At 37.4% G+C, this 24,828-nt stretch overlaps 1 protein-coding gene across 1 annotated transcript in view; it reads left to right on the forward strand.

The window, feature by feature from the left end:
* ARMC3 (armadillo repeat containing 3) overlaps positions 1–24,828 on the forward strand; it is a 74,127-nt gene that overhangs the window by 23,438 nt on the left and 25,861 nt on the right. Inside the window, exons 5-11 of the mRNA XM_054191499.1 lie at positions 48–173; positions 1,947–2,015; positions 2,348–2,523; positions 3,835–4,029; positions 4,825–5,008; positions 10,863–11,015; positions 11,140–11,245. Coding sequence (XP_054047474.1) covers positions 48–173; positions 1,947–2,015; positions 2,348–2,523; positions 3,835–4,029; positions 4,825–5,008; positions 10,863–11,015; positions 11,140–11,245 — 1,009 coding nt within the window. The remainder of the gene's footprint in view (positions 1–47; positions 174–1,946; positions 2,016–2,347; positions 2,524–3,834; positions 4,030–4,824; positions 5,009–10,862; positions 11,016–11,139; positions 11,246–24,828) is intronic.

Raw genomic sequence — 24,828 nt, forward strand, 5'->3', positions numbered from 1 at the left:
TGAGCTTGTTGCATTCTTACAGAACTTTTAACCTAATTACTTTTCAGGTGATGAAAACAAAGTGACACTTCTTGGTCTTGGAGCAGTGGAACATCTGTATAAACTCATCTCACATGAAGATCCAATTGTACGCAGAAATGCCATCATGGTACTTGGCATCATGGCTTCTAATCGTAAGAGTCTCCATTTTGAAATATTTTTCAATGTGTATGAGTGTGGTCGTCAAAGCAATAGGTGGCCCATGTGAAAAAATCCTTTATTAACGGCCCAGAGTAAAGGAACAAATTCAGCTAGAATGAATGAACTCCACTGATTTTGAAAAAAAGTTACAAGAGAAGTTAATTTTCCTCCAACCCTTATTTTTGTTTTGACAGGACCAAACTGAAACAGTTTAATACTGGAATTATGTCTAGAAGGGAAAGCCTGACTACATAAGATGCCTGCCAATGCAGACATGATACACTCTTCTCTTTTACAAAAGTTGGAAGAGAAGTATAAAGTAGCATTTATCATCTGCAGAAAACGCTATGGTTAAATATCAGTTGTTCCTTGAGGCATTAGTGTAACCACAGTGATAAGGGAGAAAATGTGTTAAATTTAGAGTAGCTAACTCAAGTATTGATGGCAAAAAAAAAAGCCACGAAGTATCAAGCATTGGCATGCATATTTACCCAGCTTCTTTGGCAGGTCAGTGCTGATATAAATGTTTTGTTATCTATATCCGAGCTAGTGAAATTCAAGTAGTCTTGAATATCTCTCAGAGACATTGCATTCACAGCAAGGTAGTGTATCTACTGTAGCCATACCATTATTAAATGATTTAAACACAGTATATGCAGATATTCTTGTACCTTTAAATAGGATGAGAACGGCTGTGTTACATCCATGCTGGGTGGCTGAGTGCCAAATAATCAAGCTGCAGTGAGTGGTAGGTTCACATACCTGAAGATGAAAGAATAAGTGACATGAGGTTGAGTTTCAGTGGCTGTTATTTTTACATTGCTTTGTAAACCTACATCTAATTACTATAATTAATCAGGCCTTATTTTGGTAGATGTTTTATCTATCTACCTATCACCACCATGGTGGTGTCCTAACCACCACTTAAGTCTTTTCATCAACTGCTGTGCTGGACCTTATGCTCTTTACCTTACTTGCAAGTCAGCACTGGCATATAGGTACTCCCTTCAGACCTTGGCTTCCAACGCTGATGCATAAACGTGGATTTGAATGACTGGTGATCTTCCATTGATATTCACATCTTCATTGGGTTTTTTTCTTTAAAAGTAAATTGAACTCATACCTTTTCTCTTACATTTCAACGCTGTAATGTGTTGACAGTAACAACACAGCCCGGTAAGATCACCTGAAGCCTGTCCCAAAGAGTGTTTTTCAGTTATTCTATCCAGTGATTGTGGTTTTGCTAGTTTGCCATTGATAACAGCAAAAATGCATTCTGAAAGTCTTTAGTGTGATTTTAATAAGACCTATATAATTCATGTTTTCAATTTGAGTGTGGGCTGTGTTAGCATAAAATTAGGAAGTGATAGCTTGAAAATTAAATAATGGAAGGATTGCTTCCATTTGATAATTTTAACCACAAATAATTTTAACAATTGGGTTATGATTTCTTTGACAACTAAAGCTGTGCAATACTTAATCAGAACCTGCTAGATGCAAGTATTTTGAATAAAGTTTCAATGAAGTATTGAGGAACTTCCTGTATATCAAACGTCAAAGAATGTCGTCTGGTACTAGAAAAATCTCTATGTTTTCTGGGCTCATTATGATCTTTGTATAGCTTCAGTTGTGTGTCATTCCTAGTCAGATCTTTTTGTCACTCAGGGAGTAACCATAAGTGCATTTCCCTTGGAGTGGAATCTGTTTCTTTACTTAGCCAAGAATGCCAAACGAAAGACTTCATATTTGTATTTATTTCATTGTAGATGATGTCAAGAAGTTACTGAGGGAACTGGATGTCACAAATTCACTTATATCACAGCTGGCGCCAGAAGGTAGCTTGCAGTATTCATTCCTTGTGCAAAAATACACTCAGAAATAATTTACGGCTGCCATTTGATTGGACAATTTAATAAAATCTTCCTTGTAACTTATGATTTGTCATACCACATGTTAAATAGGTAATTACTTTTATAGGATTGGCTCTGTTACTCACTGAGTAGTGTTTTATGTTGCACAGATGGAGAAAGATGTTTATGGAGATGTCAGGTATGACTAACAGCTATTGTTTATTGACTTCAAATAATATTTTAAACCACTGGATTAGTAAACAAACACTGTGCTGAATAAAGCTTGATCAAAATATTTCTTTTTTTTTTCCCCACAGAAGATGTAGTTATCCATGAATTTGCTACTCTCTGCCTAGCACATATGGCTGTTGAATATACTACTAAAATACAAATATTTGAGCAAAGCGGATTAGAACCACTTATCAGACTGCTAGGTAGCCCTGATCCTGATGTTAAGAAGAATTCACTTGAATGTATCTACCTCCTGGTGCAGGTAAAGTTTGTTGTTGTTCTAAATTACAGAGGCAGAAGAGCACCGACCGCTGCCATCCTCTGTGGGGTTAATAATTTTAAAATATTTGGTTCCTTTACTCCCCAGTGTTCATCATTGTATTTGAAAACATTACACCCAAGTCCTTGATTGTTGCATTAGTTATGAATATAGCTGATTTGACTCAAATTCTGTTGAACTTAATACAGTTATCCATGCTGTACAGCAATGTAAGTGAGATCAGATTCAGATTTTTTTAATTAAAGATCAGTTTGTTTTCGTAGTTGGAAAATGTTAGTCTCGGTAATGAGAGTTATAACCTGTCTATCCAAAAGGTTGGAATAATCTTGTAAATTAAAGAACTTGCAATTGTATTGTGCCTTGTTTTGGCCAGCAAGTCCATAGTCACAATTTTGAACATCTTTTTAGTGATAGGTGAATGCTCTCAACAGCTACTTTCCATACTGGGAGGAATAGATTTGTTATTGGCTACTTTCACACTCAGCACTAATGTCATCCATATGCTGCTTAGCAAAAGAATGGTGCATTTGTATGGCAGTTCTCTCCGTGGCTTAAGCGAATCAATTCAATAATGAATTCAGTTTATAACTCTATCTCTTTTGGGGCATCAGAGCATGTCTATTCAGAATCACATTTTACTCTTTCTCCCTTTTTACTATCTCGCTGTCTTTGTTGCAGGGTATATCTGGATAACTGCACCTGGTGCTTGCTTATATTGATAAGGATAATTGCATGCTGCACATGTGCAATAAGCTATTTAAAAGCAAATTGTAATTTATTTATTTATTTTCTATTTTAATATCATCTACTAATGTCTTTTTATTAAGCTGCATATATACTGTTCAAAGTTGAAATTTTAAATTGTCATTTTATAATTACTAAAACAAAAGAAGATATAACCAGGCAACCACAATAGAGTGTGAAAACTATTTTCCCCTCACTGAGGTAAATAAAAATAATGAAAATAAATTTTAAAAAGTTCCTCAAAGAAACATGCACGTTGAGACAGCCATGGCAAAAACAAGAGTAAATAGGCTTCCTCAGACAGGACTAGATTCTGTAGTGTGTACTTCGGTCATGCAAAAAATGGAATTTAAGGTTGGTAGGGCTTGATTATATTCAGTTGGATTCTTAGCTGAAAAGAAAGAAATCTTCAGAACTGGAAGTTCTGGAATATTAACTCATTTTTGTATGTTTGAAATCAGGTTTTTGGTGTTCTTTCTGTAAAGTCGGGAACTGATGTACTGTTATATTCTCTATCACTAACAGTCTTTGTTGAATATTTTACTGCAGGATTTTCAAAGCCATGCTGCAGTTCGTGAACTGAATGTAATTCCACCCTTGCTGGAACTACTGAAATCTGAATACCCAGTTATTCAGTTGTTAGCCCTTAAAACCTTAGAAGAAATTAGCAAAGATGGAGAAACCAGGATAATACTGGGAGAAAATAAAGGATTAGATTGTCTGCTGCAGATACTGGAAACCAATGTACAGTTTACTTGCCTTAAAAGTTTTTTGTTCTTGCTGCTAATGTTTGTATGACTAATGCGAAATGTTATTCATGTTATGAAAGAGTGATAAAAGAAGAAATAGTTCCTTAGTTGGAGCTAACTACATAAAAATAGGATAAGGTAGGATACCTAGCTTACTAAGAAAGGGACCAAAGGGGTTCATCAAAATGTTAGTATTTGTTTTCTTACTTTATTGCTATTAGTAATACTGTTTTGCATTTACTGTCCATTTCTCAAACTGTTGTAAATATGAGAAAAATTCAACATATAGCTTTTTATACTATGTTTTCTCAAAATTTTTTATTATATGCTGAACTCTGGTGCTGGTCCCTAGTTTGAACACTGATCTTTTTTTCTGAATTTACTTTGATATCAATGGGCTTAAATATAATTTCCTACCTTGGAAATTGCGTTGTTTATGTTATTATAAGACTCTTGTTCTTAGTTCAGATGTCACTATGGGAAATATAATGCATAGACAATCTGTGAAGTTTTTAAGATTTTAAGATGATAGGTCCTTTCTGAATACTTGCCTAACCCACTTTGATGTAAATGAGAAACTTGCAAGGTTTTTACTGTTGTTGATGAATTGTGTTGCATCCTAAGGCACATCAATGAAATTATATAAAAAATATGAGTATGAAAAGATGTACTTTACAGTATGAATAAACTGTCCCAAAGAAAGTTATGACAATTATCCTACAAAGTTAAAAGCAAAAGGTATTTAAATCCTGATTTGAAGGATATTTGTTTGGGTTTTTTTCCTTTTTAGGAATTCAGCGACCTACATGTGGAAGCTCTTGCAGTTTTGGGAAATTGTCTGGAAGATGCCCATACTCTGCAACTGATTCAGCAGACAGGAGGCCTTAAAAAGCTACTTTCATTTGTAGGAGACTCTACTGTTCCAGATATTCAGAAGAATGCAGCAAAGGCAATTACCAGAGCAGCTTATGACTGTATGTAACTTTTTAAAAATTCATGGACATGAATTTGTTTATGAAGTAAATTTTCATCCAGAATGAGGCCATCTTATCTGGTTGAGGATAGTTCTTGTACTGAGGAAGACACTGGCAAGAATGAATTACAGTGATGAATCTTGCCACTCAGAGCAGCAATTGGATGCTAGGCTATATATGGATGAATAGGCATATATATATATATATATATGAAAATGTTAAGATTTTGCCTCAATGTATTTTTAAATGTAATATATTCTTGCAAAATGCTGTCCTCAAAAAGGAAAACTGAGCTCTGAAAATATGATATTTATCTTTCGTTTAGTGAGGCCATCTGAAGACACTGTTGCTGGCACTATTTCTCATTGCTATCAGTTAAGACTTAATCAGAAGCTTACTTGCTTTTGAGTACAACTGCTCATCTAAATGTCAGGCAATCTCAAATACAAATTCCTTTAACAGCGACATGAAAAAAAAGCCTTTCAAATGGCTTTTAGATTAATATTCCCAGTAGAGTTAAATAGTTTCATTGAGAGCAGCCATGAGGAGAAGGACTTGGGGGTGTTGGTGGATGCGAAGCTCAGCTTGAGCTGCCAGTGTGTGCTTGCAGCCCAGAAAGCCAACCGCATCCTGGGCTGCATTAGAAGAAGCGTGGCCAGCAGGTCGAGGGAGATGATTCTGCCCCTCTGCTCCACTTTTGTGAAACCCCACCTGGAGTACCGTGTCCAGCTCTGGGGTCCCCAACATAAGAAGGACGTGAACCTGTTGGAAAGGGTCCAGAGGAAGGACACAAAGACTGTCAGAGGGCTGGAGCACCTCTCCTATGAAGACAGGCTGAGAGAGTTGGGGTTGTTCAGCCTGGAGAAGAGAAGGCTCCGGGGAGACCTTATAGCGGCCTTCCAGTATCTGACGGGGGCCTACAGGAAAGATGGGGAGGGACACGTAGTGATAGGATGAGGGGTAATGGCTTCAAACCAGAAGAGAGTAGATTTAGATTAGATATTAGGAAGAAATTCTTTACTGTGAGGGTGGTGAGGCAGTGGAACAGGTTGCCCAGGAAGCTGTGGATGCCCCAGCCCTGGAAGTGTTCAAGGCCAGGCTGGATGGGGCTTTGAGCAGCCTGGTCTAGTGGGAGGTGTCCCTGCCAATGGCAGGGGGGTGGAACTAGATGATCTTTAAGGTCCCTTCCAACACTAACCCTTCCATGATTCTATAATTATTCATCCTATAGGGTTTTTTTATACAGTTTTCTTTAATTGACCAAGGAATTCTGAATTAGGTGGAACACGTTCATCATTTTGCCCACAAGGATTCTCTTTAAATAAATTACATTTGGATTTCCTTCTATACTTTGGCTTCTGAGTTGCAACATATGCCTAGTAATGCTATGTAACAATACACAATGTAAGAAATAACATACTCTGTCTACAGAAGATTTTAATTCTGTCAAGGGATTTTGATGACACTAACTATGACAATCGAGCTTAAATATTTCATTCATATTTCTATCATCTCGTGGTTGAATCATGGCTTTATTTTATGTGTGTTTTACAAATATGTTATTTAATACATGGCGAAGATAATCTCTCCTTTTTACAGGATTTCAGACCTCCTTTCTTCTCTCCCCATCCTATCTTACCAATTCTTTTCTTACCTTCCTTAGTTTGATGTCCTGAATATATGTAATTATTTGGATTGCAAATGATACATAAAAAGAGTGAAAACTATCTTTCCTAGTATTCTGTGGGTTTCTGTATGCTTTTATCATTATCTAGTGGAAGCTTTGCAAGTCACTGAAAATTATATTCATTAATGTTTAGGTATAAAAGATAGGAAGGGACCTTCTTATGCCAGTATTTCCTATGTGTATTTTCGTGTATTGTTATTTTATTATGCTACTTAGGACTGTCAGTATCATTTTGATAGTCCTGGGACAGGCTTGTAAGTAGCATGCTAAGCAGATTTATATTTGCTCCTACTACTTTCTACTGCATCTTACTCCTTTTTCATATTTATTTTCAAATAAGCATAGCCTTCTTTTCCTGTTTCACACCTTTTTCGCTTTTTGTGGCCTAATATTTTAGCAGCTGTAGTAGAAGTGTGTCTGAACACAACATTTTTAAAGCACAGTGGCAAGAACTACACATAATATATTACAGTACTGCCTATGATCTTATATCATGGGATGTTACCGTCAGAGAAGATGCATCTTCTTGTCATACTTCTTTACAAATGGAGTCAATGTGGTTTCATTATAAAGGTTTGCTCTCTTCTTCAGCCTATGACAGTCGGTATGGTTGCAGCAAGCTGGGAAAATAGATCAAAAGAAGATTTAAAATATTTGCTTCCAAGCTGTAGAATGAGACAAAGGGCAACATGTACTAGTGCAGTGGAAAACACAGTCTAGTAAAATTGCTGCTCAACCTGGCCCCCAGAAGTATTGAATTTGTTTCAGGTGCAGAGAGCTACTGGTCTAAAGTCAGCCTTCCAGTGGAAAGAAAAGTGACATTGGGGCCATTATAAGAAATAGTCCAAGTAGAAAAAGAAATCAGAAATATTTGCAGTTCTTTGTTTGGATTCTGGTTGTAAATATACTAAACAGCCTGTCCAAGCTGCAACACTAATGTATACTATACTAAATACTTGCCTTGATGTAAGTCCAATATAATAGAACACAGCTCTAAGTTCTTTTATGACTTTTTCATTAAATTTGCAGTAGCCGTACAGTAGTCCACATTCTTCAGATTTGATAATCCTGGTTGCAATTTACCAACATTTCCTGTGTACTTGAGAAAAAAAAATACTGCTTTTCACTGAGATGAAAAACTTACTTCTGCTATGATAGAACATGTATCTATCTGTTTTTATAATCCTGGCAGCTGAATATACAGTGGTGTCTGGTTTTGAAATTATTATTGGTGACAGATGGAATTTAGCTTTGTTTTTTTCCTGATAGATGTGATCATAGCAAACAATTTTGTTTTATGTCCCTTTCAGACCTTTGGAAAGGGACTCCTGTAAGTTTTTGTTGTTGTTGTTATAAGGCAGATGTATCCCTTAAGAGCTATTCTCAATATCAGAATAAATTACATGGCACAAACACTGTATGCAATTTTAAATAGCAGCTTTAGGATGATGCTCTATTTAAGTAATTAAAATTGATCATATTTCTATACATAATCATTAGCCCTTTGCCCCTGAAAATTTGTTTTGTTCTGTAGCATAATTTTGAATTTAATATATTAATTTGATGATGGTTTTATTTTGTATGCTCAGAATTACAGTGGTGAATTTTCCTGTGATTCCCTCCTTGCCCAGCAAATAATGCAGTCATTTCAGAATGCAAAATATAATTTAATGCTATAAAATATTTAATGTCTGTGAGTGTATTGTTAATTAAGGAGGGCCTGACAATGACAGACACACCAGAAAGTAGTGATCTTGCTCACTGGAGTTTGGCCTCATGCGGCCAAACTTCTGGTTTGAAGCTCTCCCCGTTCTTTACGTGTATCCAAAATGCAAATCCTTTCAAAAAGGAGCATACTAAACATGTTCTGTAGCCTAATTAACATCTGCTTTTTCATAACACAGGTTTTTATTTATCTGGGTTATCTCAACTCAAGATCAGTGAGAGGTCATGACACTGTTTAACTTTTTTTCATTTGAAATTGCTATAAATAATTCCATAAGGTGATGTCAGTGAGCCAAAAGGTAATCAGTAGAACTCTGATCATGATCTTGGGGTAAGCAGGGAAAATAGAAAAATATATTGAAAAACAAAGGTTGGCTCATGACGGGTTCGTTGTGTGAAAAACTGCACAGAAGTGTTAGTACTCCAGACTCTCTTAATGGGTGTGCCTGAGTATTTTACTCCATGTTAAATCAATGTATTCGAATTACTTAGGGGTCAAGAAATTCATTACTGTCTTGGCACTGACAGGAGAAGTGCTAAGTGCTTGTACATTCTTTCTTTTGTCTAGTAAAGGAAACAACTCATACAAACAGAGAAAGGAAAATATTCACCCCTTAAATAGAACTGGCACCTGGATCTTAAAGTATTAATAATTTTCATCTGTATGTCTACCTAGCTAAATATAGGTGCATACTCGTTACTGTAAATTCAAATCCATGATCTGTTTTTCCACATTATTGAAAAATTCTTTATTCTGTTTAAAATATTTTAAATCACTATTTTCACTCATTCAAATAAATTATTCATTTTATTTTATTACTATTATTTCATATAAGCATAAATTATCTTTAAAATGAAATGCTTACCCATCATCATAACCGCCTTGAAAATCAAGAATAATTTTTAGAAAATCTGTATATTAATAAGTAAGTTGCTGTACAAGAAGCAAATTACTGAGGCACGAAGAACCTCTGGAGATCATTATTAGGGATTATGGACTACTTTGGCAAGCAACCGGCCAGCGGCATACTTGATAACTTGTCAAAACGGTCTGTAATCCTAATTAAGGCCTTCTCTTGAGAGCTGGCTGATACGCATCAAGGTTGTGGCCAAGGTTCTGCTAGCACTTAAAATCCTCTCTGTTTTATTGCATCTTTTGCTTTGTGATTTCAGTTGCGTATCTCTGATGACTCTAAAAATATTTAAAATTGAGCTAGAGAGAAGAAAACGGCTAGCTGCCTCACGTGTGTTCATTGAGTCATTTCTGCTGTAACTAGATTTTTAATCAAACTTTCATTTCATTGACCTTGTGGACCTCTATTTGTTTACTTTTATTCACTATAGATTCAGTTTTATTTAAAAGACTACTTACGTTATTTTTCTGTCCTTTTTAAATTTTTTATTCATAAGACAGCGGTCCAAATAAGCGAATGATCCTTCAAAGCATTGGTAAGCACTGGTAAAACTTCCAAATGTGTTGAAGCCCTGCCGACTTCTCAGTTCCTAAATTTCTTTGATACATTAAAAAATTTTACCATGTAGATATAACTCCAAACATGTGACTAATCTGCTCTAAATTATGCATATAGTTAAATGTTTATTGACCCTTGTAACTGTAGATCTTCCATGGTGTCCAGTGCCTTTCTGGCTGAGAAAGTTTCACTCAAGACTCTTTCTAAGAAACACCTGCACTTCTGATCTCATCCATTTTGGGATGAGTGATTGGGATGAGTGTCAGATGTCTGTAGATACTTTGTAGACACTCTCTGCTGTTACTCGCGTAGAGGAAGGGAACACCTATGTCCTTCCTTAGCTGCGGCCGATCATTGCAGCGTAGGTCAGCAGCGAACCCTGTGTCACCAGGCTAAAATACAAAATCTAAATTCTCTGCACAGTGTGCAGTAATGAAGAACTGCAAGCAGTGCAGAATTTAAAATTCCATTTTTAACACCTCTTGCCTTTTTTTGGCTATTGTAGTATGTGAACTGGTACTCCACCAACTTCAATTCTACATTTACCGGTATGTTCTTCAGTTTTATGCATTTGGACTTTGTTAGCATAAACCAAAGTTAAGCATGATCCTGAGTAAGTATGATCTGTTGAATTGGAAAAGCTGTTTTCATCAAGCCTGTATGCATTCTGCGGTTTTGAGTCTTATAAAGAACAAACTATGCATTCTGTTGGGGTATGTATGTTTAAAGCTGTATTTAATAGTCATCTTTTGGGCTTGATTCAGAGTTCACTGAAGTTTAATGGGTTTTGGATCAGGTCCTTTGTGCACATTTCTTAATTGCTGGTGCCTCTGTTACCAAAATATTTCCATTACCATGGTATCAAAAGCAAGTGTTATGTTGGAAACAACTATATGAAATCAAATTCATGTCCTTACACTGATTTGGAAAATGAATGCAGATTAATGCTATTACTCTTTTTTGTTTAAAGCGGAAAACAGAAAAATCTTAAAGGAGGAAGAGGTTGAGAAGTGTCTCATAAACCTTCTGGAAATTAATAATGATGGAGTGAAAGTTGCTGCTTCCGAAGCAATTTCTGCCATGTGTGAGAATTCAGCTAGCAAACGTGCACTGGGACTCCAGGGTAAGGAAGGTGGGAAGGGATGAGCTGAGAATCTGCACTTTTCCTTTTATAAGGAGCATATTATAATTTTGCAGACTGCCAGGGTTTATTTGAAGGTTCATGTATACAATTATTTCTTTCAAAGGGATTCCCCAGCTAGTGCAGTTGCTAAGCAGTGACAACGAAGAGGTAAAAGAAGCTGCAGTGACAGCATTAGCTAATTTGACAGCAGCCAGTCCTAGTAACGCCAGGTGAGTCTGCAATAATTAAATTATTACTTAAAACACTAATCTGAGCAGGAGTGGTAATATTTTGATTTTTAAAGAATGCCTCATCTTGTCCTTATCCTACAAGGCGGGTCTGTTTGAATTTGACTGTAAGGCACTTTTTGGTGCTTATGAGTCATCTGGAAGAGGTTGGTTCTCATCAGTGTTACAAGAGTTACGCTATCTCTACTAACATTTGCTTTATCAAGGGAAGGTATGAAGCAGATGTAATGAAAGCAGAGATATAAATCATGTTTTGAAGAGAACATATGAAGAAAATATGCCTCGTAATCTAAGACATTTGATGTGAGATATTTTTTGAAAATCCAAAATCAGTAAGGCATCCTTTCAAATTTGATGGTCCGTGCAACTTTTTTGACTGATCTAAACCCAGTCTTTGAGGGAGCTAGCACTCAGATATTCTGAATATTGGCATTGTCTTTCTTTTTTTATTGTTTCCCAGGTAATAGAGAATGCTCACAGTGCATTCTCTAAAAGAAGTGTAACTTCAGTACCTAAAATAACTAACTCAGGACCGTTAGCTGACTATAAGTTCCAAAATAATTGTATCAACTAAATTCTACTGTCAGTTGCAGAGTTCTGTTATCCCAACTCTATTAAAAGTTCTGTTCAGGGAAAAGAAACAGAGCAGCCTGACGTATATGAGCAATCACATGTAACTAACAAACCATAAAATAAAATTCCTTAAAAGTTTCCTGGAATATACTTAAGGAAGTTGTAATCTAGTCACAGGCATTCTTTGAAGTGAAAACGTAAAATAACTCACCAAATAAATTATTTGTTTCAATTTATTGATTCAGCTCTAATAGTCACCAGTATTCGCTTAATGTTACCAGATGGAGATATACTTTGACACAAGAGAATAATACTCTGTTCTCAGATTCACATAGTAGATTTTTTTGTCTGATTTTCTGCTCTCCTCATGTGGACGACTCTTCAGTTGGTGTCAGTGGGAGTCATGCACACATAAAAAGAGCACAGTGCTGGAGTCTAGGGGTCAAACTTTCAGCTCCGCTACAGCTGTTTTTCGTAGCACAGCCCTTTGAGGTTTCACATTGTGAAAAGGGAATCTCTGGAGAGTTTTGAGTTGGTATAGCAGCTTATGCCAACTCATTCAGTTTCTTTTGCCAAGGAGATAGTCAGGACATTGTTTAGCTCAACTGCTAGAACAATTCGCTGAGACCTCAGGCAGGGAAATAGCTGTCTCTGTTCCTCTGCATTATAATGGACTCCGTATTTGTTTCTTGCTGGGCAGAGTCAGGAAATTGTAAAGGTGGCTTACACATACTTCTCTCTCTTCGCAATCCAGCTCCAAGTACAATATGGAAGCACCAGATAATCTAATCACAGGTCTTCTGTGAAAATCAGGAAGTAATAATTTACATTAAATATGTATATTGGATGAATGCCATCTGACTATATAATTACTTCAAAGCTTCATTTCTAAATCAAAACCATTAATAAGTCATAGAAGGGTCCAAGTGTGACTAGGATCTATAAATGAATATATAGAGTTGAACCCTCAGCTGATACAAATTGGTATAGTTCCAGCTCACTGACTGAGTATCTGGCCCATATTTATTTTACATTCACATAATAGGAAAAAAAATTGTTTGGAGAAAATGCATTCCAGATTGAGTTACCATAATCATATTTCATTCCGGAATATTTTGTGTGTGTGTGTCTTGTAAACCACTGAAAAGAAGTGTGTATGTATAATGAAGATGCTGATATACTTTTATAACGATGTGACTTAGCTGTGTAATTATGTTGATAATTTTCTGGTCCCAAATGAGACTAATGAGACTAGTGCCCTTTTATTGGTTATATATTAGATTCTTGTTATAAACCCTCCAAGAATATTAAATCATAAAGCTAGTAGTAGCAGGTAGACCTTATGTGGCCAGAACAAAATGGCTACAGTAAAGGGGAAGACTTATTTACTATAAATGTTTTCACTTTTTAGTGGCCAGCCAAAAATTCAATCTTGTTGAACTCATATACACACGTTCTGCTGTATTTCATTTCATGAGCATTTTTCCATGTATTATATTGATTGAAGGATATGTATCTTGTCTTTCCATTGTGTACAGTATATATTACAGCATGTAAATAGAATACAAGACACTGCCATTTTTGCTGGGGATCTGTTGTTTTTGTTAGGAATATTTGGTCGTGTTGTCTGCTTTTCATATTGTGTGGAAAAAAGTACAAGTTAAAACAAATTGTGCAATTAAGGCTCCCGCAATAGCTAGCTCATAAGGATAAAGTCTTCCATTGATTAATAACACAAGAACAGCATAGGCAATGGGCAATACTACCCCCCGCTAATGTATATTAACCTTGACCTTTAGGTGCTTCCCCACAGCAATGAAAGGCTCGTTCTATACCCTGACCCAATCAATCCTTTGTTTCTCGACCGAGACAGCTAATAAAGGTGTCAAATATGGTGGAGGTTTTGTAATTAGAACACCTGTTCACGATGAACGGGACAGAGACCAGCTTGTCATTTCACACAAGTCCCCAAACAACCACAATTTGGCAAAAATAAATAAATCAAGGAATGACTCTGGCCCCTGTACTATTTTAACCAAAGATCTAGATCAGAAGAGAACATGAGTCCCATACAAACGGTTTGAGTTTTCAGGTTTCCTGGAAAACCTGGATTTTCAATATGATCTCTACCAGAACACAAAAACTACTATAAATAACGTCTAGAATATTTCAGCATTTAAGAAGTTTTTGCTGCAGAGCTGATGTTGTGTCATGCATCAGTAGCACATATAAAAAAGTACGGCGGTCAAATGCCTCATTAGTTTACAGATTGACACCCCCAGATGATGCTTTTATCAGAATTTTATCATAAAGTAATGACAGAATTTTAATGCTGCTGTATATTGATGGTAAATGCTTTGTAAACTTGTTAATAATTTGACTAAATAACAGTAAAATTGCAAAGTATACTGCGGTTTAAAATCACATGTACTTATTCTAACATATGATAAAGAAATTATTTTGTTATGTTACTCTGGGTAACATTACATACTCCAAGGCCATCCTTGAGATATGTGTCAGAATTTGTTTCTGTGATCTGCTTCTGGGAAGAAGAAAATTATGTTCAGCTGGGTATTTGCATCCACTTCACATTTTTTAATCCAGAATACTAACGCTTTATTGAAAACTGTATACAGTTATTTGGACAGCAGAATGCCATTTTAAGGGCTCTCTGAAATCTGTCTATTTTTGATGTGTCCAAGCATCGGGAAATGTAGGCACAGTCACTTCAATAATGTACATTATGCACAAATTGAAAAATTACACACAAACAAAGAAACAGCAGTGCCATCTATTGGACAGAAAAATAAATTATTCTGTGCTATACAACTAGCTACAGAACAAACATTTTACTTCAGCCTCTGCCTATTTTTTTCCCATTTAAAGTATCAATTTAAAGTAATCAATCATTTTTGCTTTTTGTGTATTTAGGATAAGGTAATTGTGTTCAGTATAAATAGTTAGAAGTAACACATAGAAATGAGATCTCAGGTGTACCCGTTAGTCAGACATTAATTTGACCAGCTCTTTTCTTCAGTATTGTCGTAGCACAAATGCCATTTCTAATAGCTGTCTTCATAAATCTGGCAATGTCTGAATTCTGGGCACCTAATGGAGTTACAGCTAAAGAAAAACATATGCTCTGAAATTTAGAGCTTTGTACTGGACATGAAAACTAATTAACAGCCTCAATGATATTTGTCTTAAATTGTTTATTTTAAGTGCAAAATTTATTGCATTCAGTTAGAATTTGGTCTGGGGGAAGAAGGAAAGGGATGGTTTTTGTTCAGCTGTACTAAGGGCCGCAGGAAATTATGGTACATGGCAGACTTATGATCTAGCAGAATATTTCTCCTGGGGTGTATAATTAGTGTCATGTTACATATTTCTAAGTATTATATCTGGATTCAAAATAGTAAAGTGTCATCCCAAAATTTGCAAAGTCAGCAAGCTTGATGTTATTTAATTTTCTAATTCTTTAATTCTTCAGGGGAGTCAGTGGACCTATTTACATTAGCAAAATTATGTCCATATCAGCAGTTATAGGCGTTATGACGGCACCTGAATGTGTGCTTTCTCAAATGCATCAAGATTTCCAAGATTTGTGAGTAGGTTGGGGATAGGGAGATAGTTGGGGCCCATTGGCTGTGGGCAGTGCCCAGTGAGGAGAAAGTGAGTTGTTCCCTTGACTTCAGGGGTGCTGCATCTATTCCAAACCGAAATTCATATACTTGATCTAGTGACCCAAAATACATCCTCAGTGTATTCCATGTGGATAATGCTCACCTGTAGTGCGAGTCTCTCGCCTTCTTAAATGAGGATTTTCAGTATCCACAACAGATTTTTATGGTTTTTAAGATGGGTATGGCTGTCAAATTTAAAGAATTTCCAGTTTTCTTACATTTCAAATTCTGTGATTATCATTAAGAAGCAATGATTATTACTGTTAAATAGTAATATCACTAGGTAGAAATCTTCCCTATTAGAATACGGGAAACTTAATAATAGCTTTTCTCATTCAAGACTGTAGATGGAACCTAATTCATCTAAGTGGATCAATATTGACACGTTGGTATTACATAAGATAATACATTTGCATGAATATATGTTTTAATTTATGAGAACAGGAACAAAAATTTCTAGTACGTGAGAGCTACATTTAAGAACAAAATTAGATAGTAATCCATTGTATATGTCTTATCTTTTTTATGGTTTAATAGTTCTTCTTCGTAACATAAGTTTGTGTTTCTGAAGGAGGGAATCAACAATAGAATGCCACTAGCTGTATTGCGTAAAGGTAATATGTTTTAATACTGACCCCTAGTGACTGAATTATATTTTTGAGCTACTGTTCTGCAAGGTAAAGGGATTTTGTTGGGTTTTGTGGTTTGTGTTGTTATTTTTTACATTAGCAGCCATTCTACTGAGCCCTATGCAAATGCAGTTAACTCATGCCATGAACAGATTCCTGTTTTGACTTTCCCTCACTATGTATCCATAGCATGATGGGTGTTTTCTAAAGAAAAAAGACGACACGGTCATTACCCAAGAGCTGACAAGCTTTTCCTTGCAAGTTACGTATTGACTTCCATTGAAAACTGCAGAACGTTTTATGGTAAATTTCTCCCTCAGCAGAAAAGCTGAATCAAGGCCTAATGCTGGGATGTCATTCAGAAATGGGTTCCCCTTATGACTTTAACATCACATGAGACGACTGAGAGACAACCCACAGAACCATAGAATCATAGAATGGTTTGGGTTGGAAGGGACCTTAAAGCTCATCTAGTTCCAACCCCCCTGCCACGGGCAGGGACACCTCCCACTAGACCAGGCTGCTCAAAGCCCCATCCAGCCTGGCCTTGAACGCTTCCAGGGATGGGGCATCCACAACTTCCCTGGACAACCTGTTCCGGTGCCTCACCACCCTCACAGTACCCTAAATCATGCCCTGCTGGCAGGTGCAAAATGTTTCACTCAGCCAGCTGTTGGTTTTCTCTCTTAGATTTGTGAAGGTGTGGCTATATGGAAAAGTCCCTCTATAGACTCAGACACCGGAACTGCATTTTGTTCCCAGTACAGCTCTTCTTTCACAAAAAAAAATATTGCTATTCATTTTCCTTTTATGCGTTTTGGACTTGGTGATCTTAAAGGTCTTTTCCAATCATAACGATTCCATGATTCTGTGTGTTTGTTTGTTTGTTTTTTAATTCTGTTGCCTATCAGGCAACTATATTGAAGACAGAAACCAATATAGAGCATTCATCTCTAACACAAATCCCATGTCACAGCATCCTCCAGTGCATGAGAACCTAAGTATATCCAAAATAGTTTCAGATAGAAAACAGAACACTTATAAATTGGGATAATGGCAACTATATAGAAGTTCTACCCCTTATAGATAGAGCAAAATCATTTGGCCTGTTTGTACTCTCCTAGCTTCAAAGCCTTGCAGGATGATCAGTATTTACCTCAGCTCTGGAAGGCTGGAATTTCACTCAGAGCCTGTGTGTTGTCACCTGTAATTTCCCATGGTAGATTTCTGTGGGATCAGGTGAAACTTTTTTCTTCCTGGATGGAGACTCTTAAGCCTGGGAGAGAAAACTGTGGGTTTTGGAGTGGCACAAGTACAATGATTTCTCTTGAGTGTGTATCCCTACGATGACATCCAGGGATGCGCACTGAGATGAATTATACTTTTTATGAATTAAAAGTTGCAAGGGTTATTTTACATATGAGTAAACCTCAGACAAATGTACTCATGCTTTTACATGCACAATTTCTGTGTAGCATATTTCTAAATCAAATTCAAGTTATTTAAGTGTATGTTTTAACTTTAGTATAGTGTGAAGTTATTTATTTTAAATGTATATGAGGGAATTGCAGGTTTATGGCTGATCATCCAAACTTAATAACCTGTGCGCCGACTGTGGCATGTTGTCTAATTGGACTGTCATACATACAAGGGGGTAAAAATAAGCTTTCACAAATAACTTCAAACCTCTTGACTTGCAACCTCAGTAATTTTATCTTAATGTACTAGTATATGAGATTTAATTTTAAGAGAGAAAACTAAAATCATATGTTTCTCCACACTGAGTCATCATAAGAGCTTGAGCCTTTAGCAAGGCAAAACAGATTGCTGCCGTTTGAGGTAAGTTCACAGTGGTCCAGAAAAGACTTATCCAGAAGTGAAAGATGGGGTCAAGCTTCACGTTACAAGTACTATGTGTAGAGAGAGAGACTCGGCACCGCTTCGTTGTCCTTTCTCAGCTGGTGCTTCCAAAGATGAAGAAGAGCCACTGTGTCCTCAGTGCCCGTGTTCAGACGAGTTGTTGTGAGGACCCAGCTCTGTCTTCTTTCCTTCCCTCACACCTCCATGAAGGCCACTCTGGCAGCTCCTGAATGTTCCCTGTTGGTTTGCTTTTGTAACAATGTGGATTCCAGACTCTCAGCATTTGTGCTGAGTTATTGATTTTTGCATGCACTACTTCTTGGATCAGGAAAAAGAGAGAGGGGGGTAGGTAGGGTCTTTTTCATGAGCTTGTCCTGGCTGAAGCTATGTGGGATCTCTAAGACGCAAAATGGGTTTCTGTTGCTGAATTTCAAGCCTTTCTCGGAATAGTGGAAGTGTCAGAAATTCTTAATAAAAGTTGCAAGTACTATTATAATTGAAAGGCTCAGATATCATGCATTGATAGCTCATTATCAGTGCCCCTGTAATATTTTAAATTAACTATACTACAGCTTTAGAACGGAGATTTTTGTAACTTTGTCAGATGAGTTCAGTGACTGACATTAGAAGATCTCTGTGTATCGCTAAATGGGAGTCAGGTATTACAGTCTCTGCTACCCCAGACAGTTTAACGTTTTATTGCTTCCAGACCGTGAGGTTTATTGAATTTTGGGTTGGTTGATGTTTTAACAAGATACTTGCCATTAAAAAACAGGAACAGAGGGTTCAGTTCCTGAAATGAAAAATGAATATGGTTTGTTGATTTCATCAATATTTTTATTGTAGCACAAAGGGGCCCCAAATTGTAGATCAGCGCCTCTTGTGCTAGATTCTAACTCAGAATAAACATACTGACATTAATTTCCCTTGTATAGTGAAGAAAATTGAAGTAATATTAATCTTTAAATAAAATACGAGTGGCTATATACAACAGTCAATTGCTTTGGAAAATAATTAAATCGCAAAGTGGGATTTTTGGTAAATGCAGAAGACATTTATTGGATGTGATTATTCTGACGACATAACAAGGCAAATGAAGAATACTAATACATTTAAGGGATAAAAAGGAAGATATTTCTGGAGCTTTTTCAAACTTCTGGTTATGATATACTTTCTCAGTCAGAAATTACGTAGTAGAGCTGGATCAAAAACGCCTTGGGTGAAAAAGAAGCCATGTGATTTAACACAGATAGAGTTGATTTTAAAAAATGTGTGTTTAATTAGATGCATAATTCTTATGCATAATTTACATGCAATTATGTATGAAAATGAGATATGCACAGGCATAAATGGCTAGCTAAGCACCTCACACACAATCACAGTAATTTTGCACAGAAATTAAACATGCAGTTGCAAATACATTTGGAAAATGAAGTCCATAAAGAGTCCAACGGCCTTTGTGAGGAGGAGAAATTTGATTTTTTTCTGAGCAGAAATTGTGTTAAATCCTCAGTCAGAAGGGGGGAAGTAAACAGCATAGAAGTGAACAAAAATATAATTTAATATAAACCAGTTTGTGTTCAGTTGTGGTAAAAGAAGCAAAACCAAACATACTTTACCATTTTTATGAAGTGGATAGCAGCATAAGGTCTAAGGTGTTTAGTGTAAATTAAGCACAATCCAGACTAGAGAGTGGTGTGATCTCCCCTTGATCTCCCCTCCACGGGTTATGGGTTTGGGGGGCGGCCTCGGCCGTTTCTGTCAGCTCTTTGAACACTGATAGTTGCTTTCTGTGTTAGGCTGGACCTTCTCTTCAGGAGGAAAAGCTAGCTGGACCATTCCCTATGTGCTAAGTAAATAATCCGTTATCTTCCTTGCCATGGCCAGGAGGCTTGGTCAGGGACCAGAGCTATTGTGCTTAATGTGATGCCAACAAAGAGGTGGTTCTTGCCCCAGAGAGCTTACAGTCCTGAAAAAATAAAATAATAATAAAAAAAACCCCACAGAGTTTTCATCCAGTTTTTACTGAGATTGTTTTCACCACACTCTACCAGTGTCTGAGCTTTCCTCTTGCACCCCAGACAACTAAAGCAACAAAACATTCAGTTCAGTGAAATTCACATGCGTCTCCAAAGTAACCGTTTAAAAAAAGTTCGCATTGTGAAACTTTTGGTAATGATGCAGTAAAAACAGTAAAGAAAACATTTGTTTTTCTCAAACTCTCAGCATTTATTCTTTGAGTCTTGAGCGATCTTTTAGAGAATTTTCAAGAAAATCTCTTAGTAACTTATAGTGTATATTTAAAATTAATGTTTTAGATTAAATATTTATTATCCGACCTTTTAATGTTTGCCTTTCCACTGACACTTGAGAAAAATATTTTAGCTATTCTTGAATACAGTATTTTGACTTCAATTGTAATCAGAATTTTACTGTTTCACTCCAGGGCGTGGTTAAGGTCATTAGGGTACCTGAACCGTGTATATCCTGATTAAGATAAATGCCTAACCCTGTTAGGTTAGGCACTCTAATGATCATAACCATGTGCTTATAAATCATAACATTTAAATTATTTTAACTTTAATCCAAGCTCTGCAATTTCTACACCTATCTTGTCTGTTTTTTCTTTTTTGTATGTTTGTAATTCAAATAGTCAGCTTCCACTTTTCAAAGAAACATGGTGATATTGCAAATGCAACATCCTCCCCCCCCACCGCCCCTTCTCATTGTCTTTTTTCCTTTTCCCTGATCTTTCTTCTCCATGATTAGGGAAGTTGATGTATTCTGAATCTTTACACAACACGCAGGGAAAAAGCTGTGCATTTATGTAATTTACTCCTTTTCCACATCAAAAAGTCTATGCTTTTTTTCAGCTAAACCAAGGCTCCCCTCTTCCTTGAGGATGTAGTCCTGTAGTGGGAGCACTGATGACGTGCACCACCTCAAGCAGGACGTGTCCGAAGCAGAGTGTGTTCTGGAGGCGGGGAGAGAGGATGATGCTGATCTGCATTAGGCAAAGGCAGTGCTGGTAAAAGCTTCTTCCTCTGACTTTTGTTTCCTTGTCATGAAAAAATGACAGAGTGAATATTTCTGCCGAAGATGGAAGGGAACGAGGATCTCCAGCCTTCAATCTTAATGTTGTAGTATTTCAGCACCTTAAAAACTTAAGCATATTTGTTCTTTCAGCTCCTCTCTGAGGTCAGGCTATGCTGTCTCTTCAGCAGCTGGGGGTCCCTGGCCCAGGGTGACAGCCCTGTTTCTGTGTTCTCCAGAGGGCTACAGAGTAGGAGTGAGTTGAGCCATGGGTTCCCCATTCCTCCTTCATCCCTCATAACCTCTTCTGTACGCATCTCTGTTACCAGGGCACAGCGTTGCCCTCAGGTGTTCGCGCCCTCTTAAAATCTTACTCTCAAAGGTATTGGTTGCCTTCAACTCTCATTACCTGCTGTTGTCACTTCTCACATGAATTCTTTTTGCCTTGTGATTCATTGTGCTACTTGATTAAACTGTACTCATGAAACTGTGATTCGAAATGAATCTTCACAGAAGTAGAACGCAGGATTGAAATAAATATGTATGATTGTCTAAATCAGTGGTTCTCGACCTTTTTGAAGTTGAGTGGCACTTGAGAAAATTGGCTGTGCTCTGTACCTCGCTGAGGTCAGCTCTGAACACACGAGGAGCTGTCACCTTGCTCTTTTGTTAAGTACTTGTGTACTTGCTGGCTTTATGGAAATTATAGTAAATCTGCTTATAATGTGATTGGGCTACGTCATTCAATTCCGTGTATCGTCCTGGGATCAGTCTGTTAAGGACTATATGTTTATTAGGATTTCCTATGGGAGAATACATGTGTTATTTGGGGTAGTATAGGAATAGTACGTCCTATACTTACTGCAAAAGTACTGGATATACTGCACCAGAGAGATGCAGTGATGCATTTCATGAGTACTGGATCTGACCCATAAATCCTGGAATTTCTGCATGTACATTGTACAGGAAAACGTGTTTGATTTTGTTTGGTTGGGTTTTTTTTCTGGATAAGCTGTGTGTGTATATACTGTATATAATGCTGTAAATCTGATAGCTTATGGACATGCCTTGCTGCCATGGTGAGTCTCTCCCACACTTTGCCAGCAGGTACGTTATGTCATTGTTACACGTGCTATGAATGGGATGTTTTCCGGTAAACCTGTGATACATGTGTATAGCTGATCCTTACATGTGCAATCAACATGTCATATACAGCAGCCTGGATAGAGCTGCAGCACTCCTGAAGCTGGAAATCTGGATAAAATTTTCATGGGGAAGAGAAGACAATATTAACCGGAGAGCCTAGAAATACAGTGGCGGATAAAAACCCAACCAACCAACCAACCAACCAAGACCGAAACAAAGACAAAACAACAAAAAAGCCCAACAAAAAATAAAACCCAAACAAAACATTTTCATCTCTTCTTTATCTGGTCAAGGAGGGAAGGGAAGGGAGGACACCCAGATAAGGGGAAATCCAGCAAATTGAAGACAGTCTGAGGAGTGCAGTGCAGGACATCCGAAAACATTGGATTTGCTACTGAACGGAGACTCAAGTGCTTGCAATAAAGTTACTCCAGGAGGATTAATTAGCCAACACCAAACCGGCCCTATGCCTTTATGCTGCACCCAAGCTAATAACCCTACAAACTTTCAGTCCCGGGATTGCTGCCTTTTCCCTGGTTTTCCAAACCCGCCTGCCTGCCAGCCTTCCTTACCCCCGTGCTCCTGCACTACCCATCAGCTGCCATCACCTTGTCACTGAGGCAGAGATCAGGGTGACAAACCCTGTGAGCCTCTGCTGATCCATTCCAGGAATGCTCAGGAGGATCTGCATCCCCCTCTTTGAAAATCTGGTTTGGGAGATACTTGCACTGAGTCCACAGTATCAACATCACATTGCCCTTATAATGGGATTTTTTGGCACAGGTTGGCACGTATTCTGCTTTCTGTCCTGGTTGCATAAGAGCACAAAATCAGCATTCCTGAGTTTGGTTTTTTTTATCAATGCCTTGACAGTCTTTGACAGCATAACTCTTTCTTGTTATCTGTAATGCTTCTAAGCTTGCATTTATTTTGTAACTGTGAAAGTTACCAAAAGGTTAGTTGGATTTTGATAAGACACTGTTACAGTAAAAATAAGATTTTCGCATCCAGATTTCTCTTATTAATGTGTTGACAGAAATTTAGCAAAACTTAGAAAAAATGTGCACTCTTCTGTTGTTGAAGTGCTCAGATATGCTTGTATAGAGGTGGGAGAGTTTGTTGTGTTTTTGATATAGACAAAATGTACTAAAAGGGGGTATAAAAAGCAGTTGCAAGGAAAATTCAAATTGCCATCTGCGCATTTCCATTGCTAACAATATTGCCAACTTTTGTTTAACAAACATGAGCCCAATGTAAAATTACTAAGAGCAGATAGTAAATTGGACATATGCCTCAAGTCATTTTATCAAATGTTATATACAAACTCAGAAGGAAGACAATTCAATTTTTATAGTGTGCTGGTTTATAATGACATCGGAAAAAATACCACTGAAACGAATGAAAGATGATACGAAGAAATAAGTTCCTGTTGTTTAGTAGAAAGCAAAGTTTTGGCAAGACGGTCAACAAAAATCTTAAGTTATGGAATATCTTATGGCATCTGAAGAATGTAAACTACATTTGTATAAGCAATCTTTTTTGCCTATGGCAAAGAAACCAAAGAATACATAATGCAGTGGTAACCCAGAAACATTTTCAGATTTGTTAGAGAACAGTAGTTTCCCCTCAGCCAGGCCAGGTTCTCTCTTCATCTGAGGGTCTGTGTCAGTAGCGGTCAAGAGTTTACTACCATTATAAACCATGTCGCCAGCTGCTTTCAAATATATTCTTTACCCCAGGTATTAAATATGAAGTTGACTTTTTTTTCTTTTAAAAGGCGCTATCCCAGTGAGTGTCGGAAGCAGAATGGCAGTGTTGAGATGAAGTGTTCATAGGCCGGTTCCTTCTGCTGTGACCGAGATGTAGGCCCACGTGACTGTTGCTTTTGCAGCACATAAAATTTAAGTCCTTTGCGAATGTGTCCTCTAATGGTGCACCTGCCTGCCCCTTCTGCTGTCTTCTGCCTGAAGTTGCTATGTCCTTACTAGTGCTTCTTCAACTGCTTTTTTTTTCTTGGCTGTTCTCTAACCTAAATCTATGAAATGATCCTTAACAAAATCCCAACAATCCTCCTCAATTTTATTTGCCAACAGGTTGTTTTGCACATCTAGCTTAGAATGTGGCCGCACCAGCATTTGCCCCAGCGCTGCTGGGGGGCAGCACCCTTCAGCCACGGCTGCAGTATCACCCGGGAGCAGAGGGGATATTTAAACTGGATCTTATAGACTACTTGGTGTGGAACCGTGGCCATAGTCAGCCCTGAGCTCTGTGCCGATGTGTCTGTTGTACTCCCGCTGTCTAAATCAGCTTGTATAAAGCCAGCTCAGTAATTCCCACATTGCTCTGAACTGCACCATGAACACCTACTGGTGTACGACGTTTCTGCCACCTAGGTATCTCATCACAGAAATTTAGGGAGACAGCACAAAGAGCAACAACATGATATTCCATGCACTATAATCCTTATTAGGAGTAGTGCTAGAATGATTATGGGGAGAGATGATAAGGGTCTGCAGAAGCATTTGCCTGGACAGAAATTCTGCATCTTTGAAAAGATGCAAGATTTAATTCACTTGTTCAAAACCTCAGAAAGAATCCATGTCCTCATAAGTTAAAGAATCCAGAAGTTTGTGACTTGGCC

This window comes from Rissa tridactyla, chromosome 2 (genome assembly GCF_028500815.1).
Source record: "Rissa tridactyla isolate bRisTri1 chromosome 2, bRisTri1.patW.cur.20221130, whole genome shotgun sequence".
NCBI lineage: Eukaryota > Metazoa > Chordata > Aves > Charadriiformes > Laridae > Rissa > Rissa tridactyla.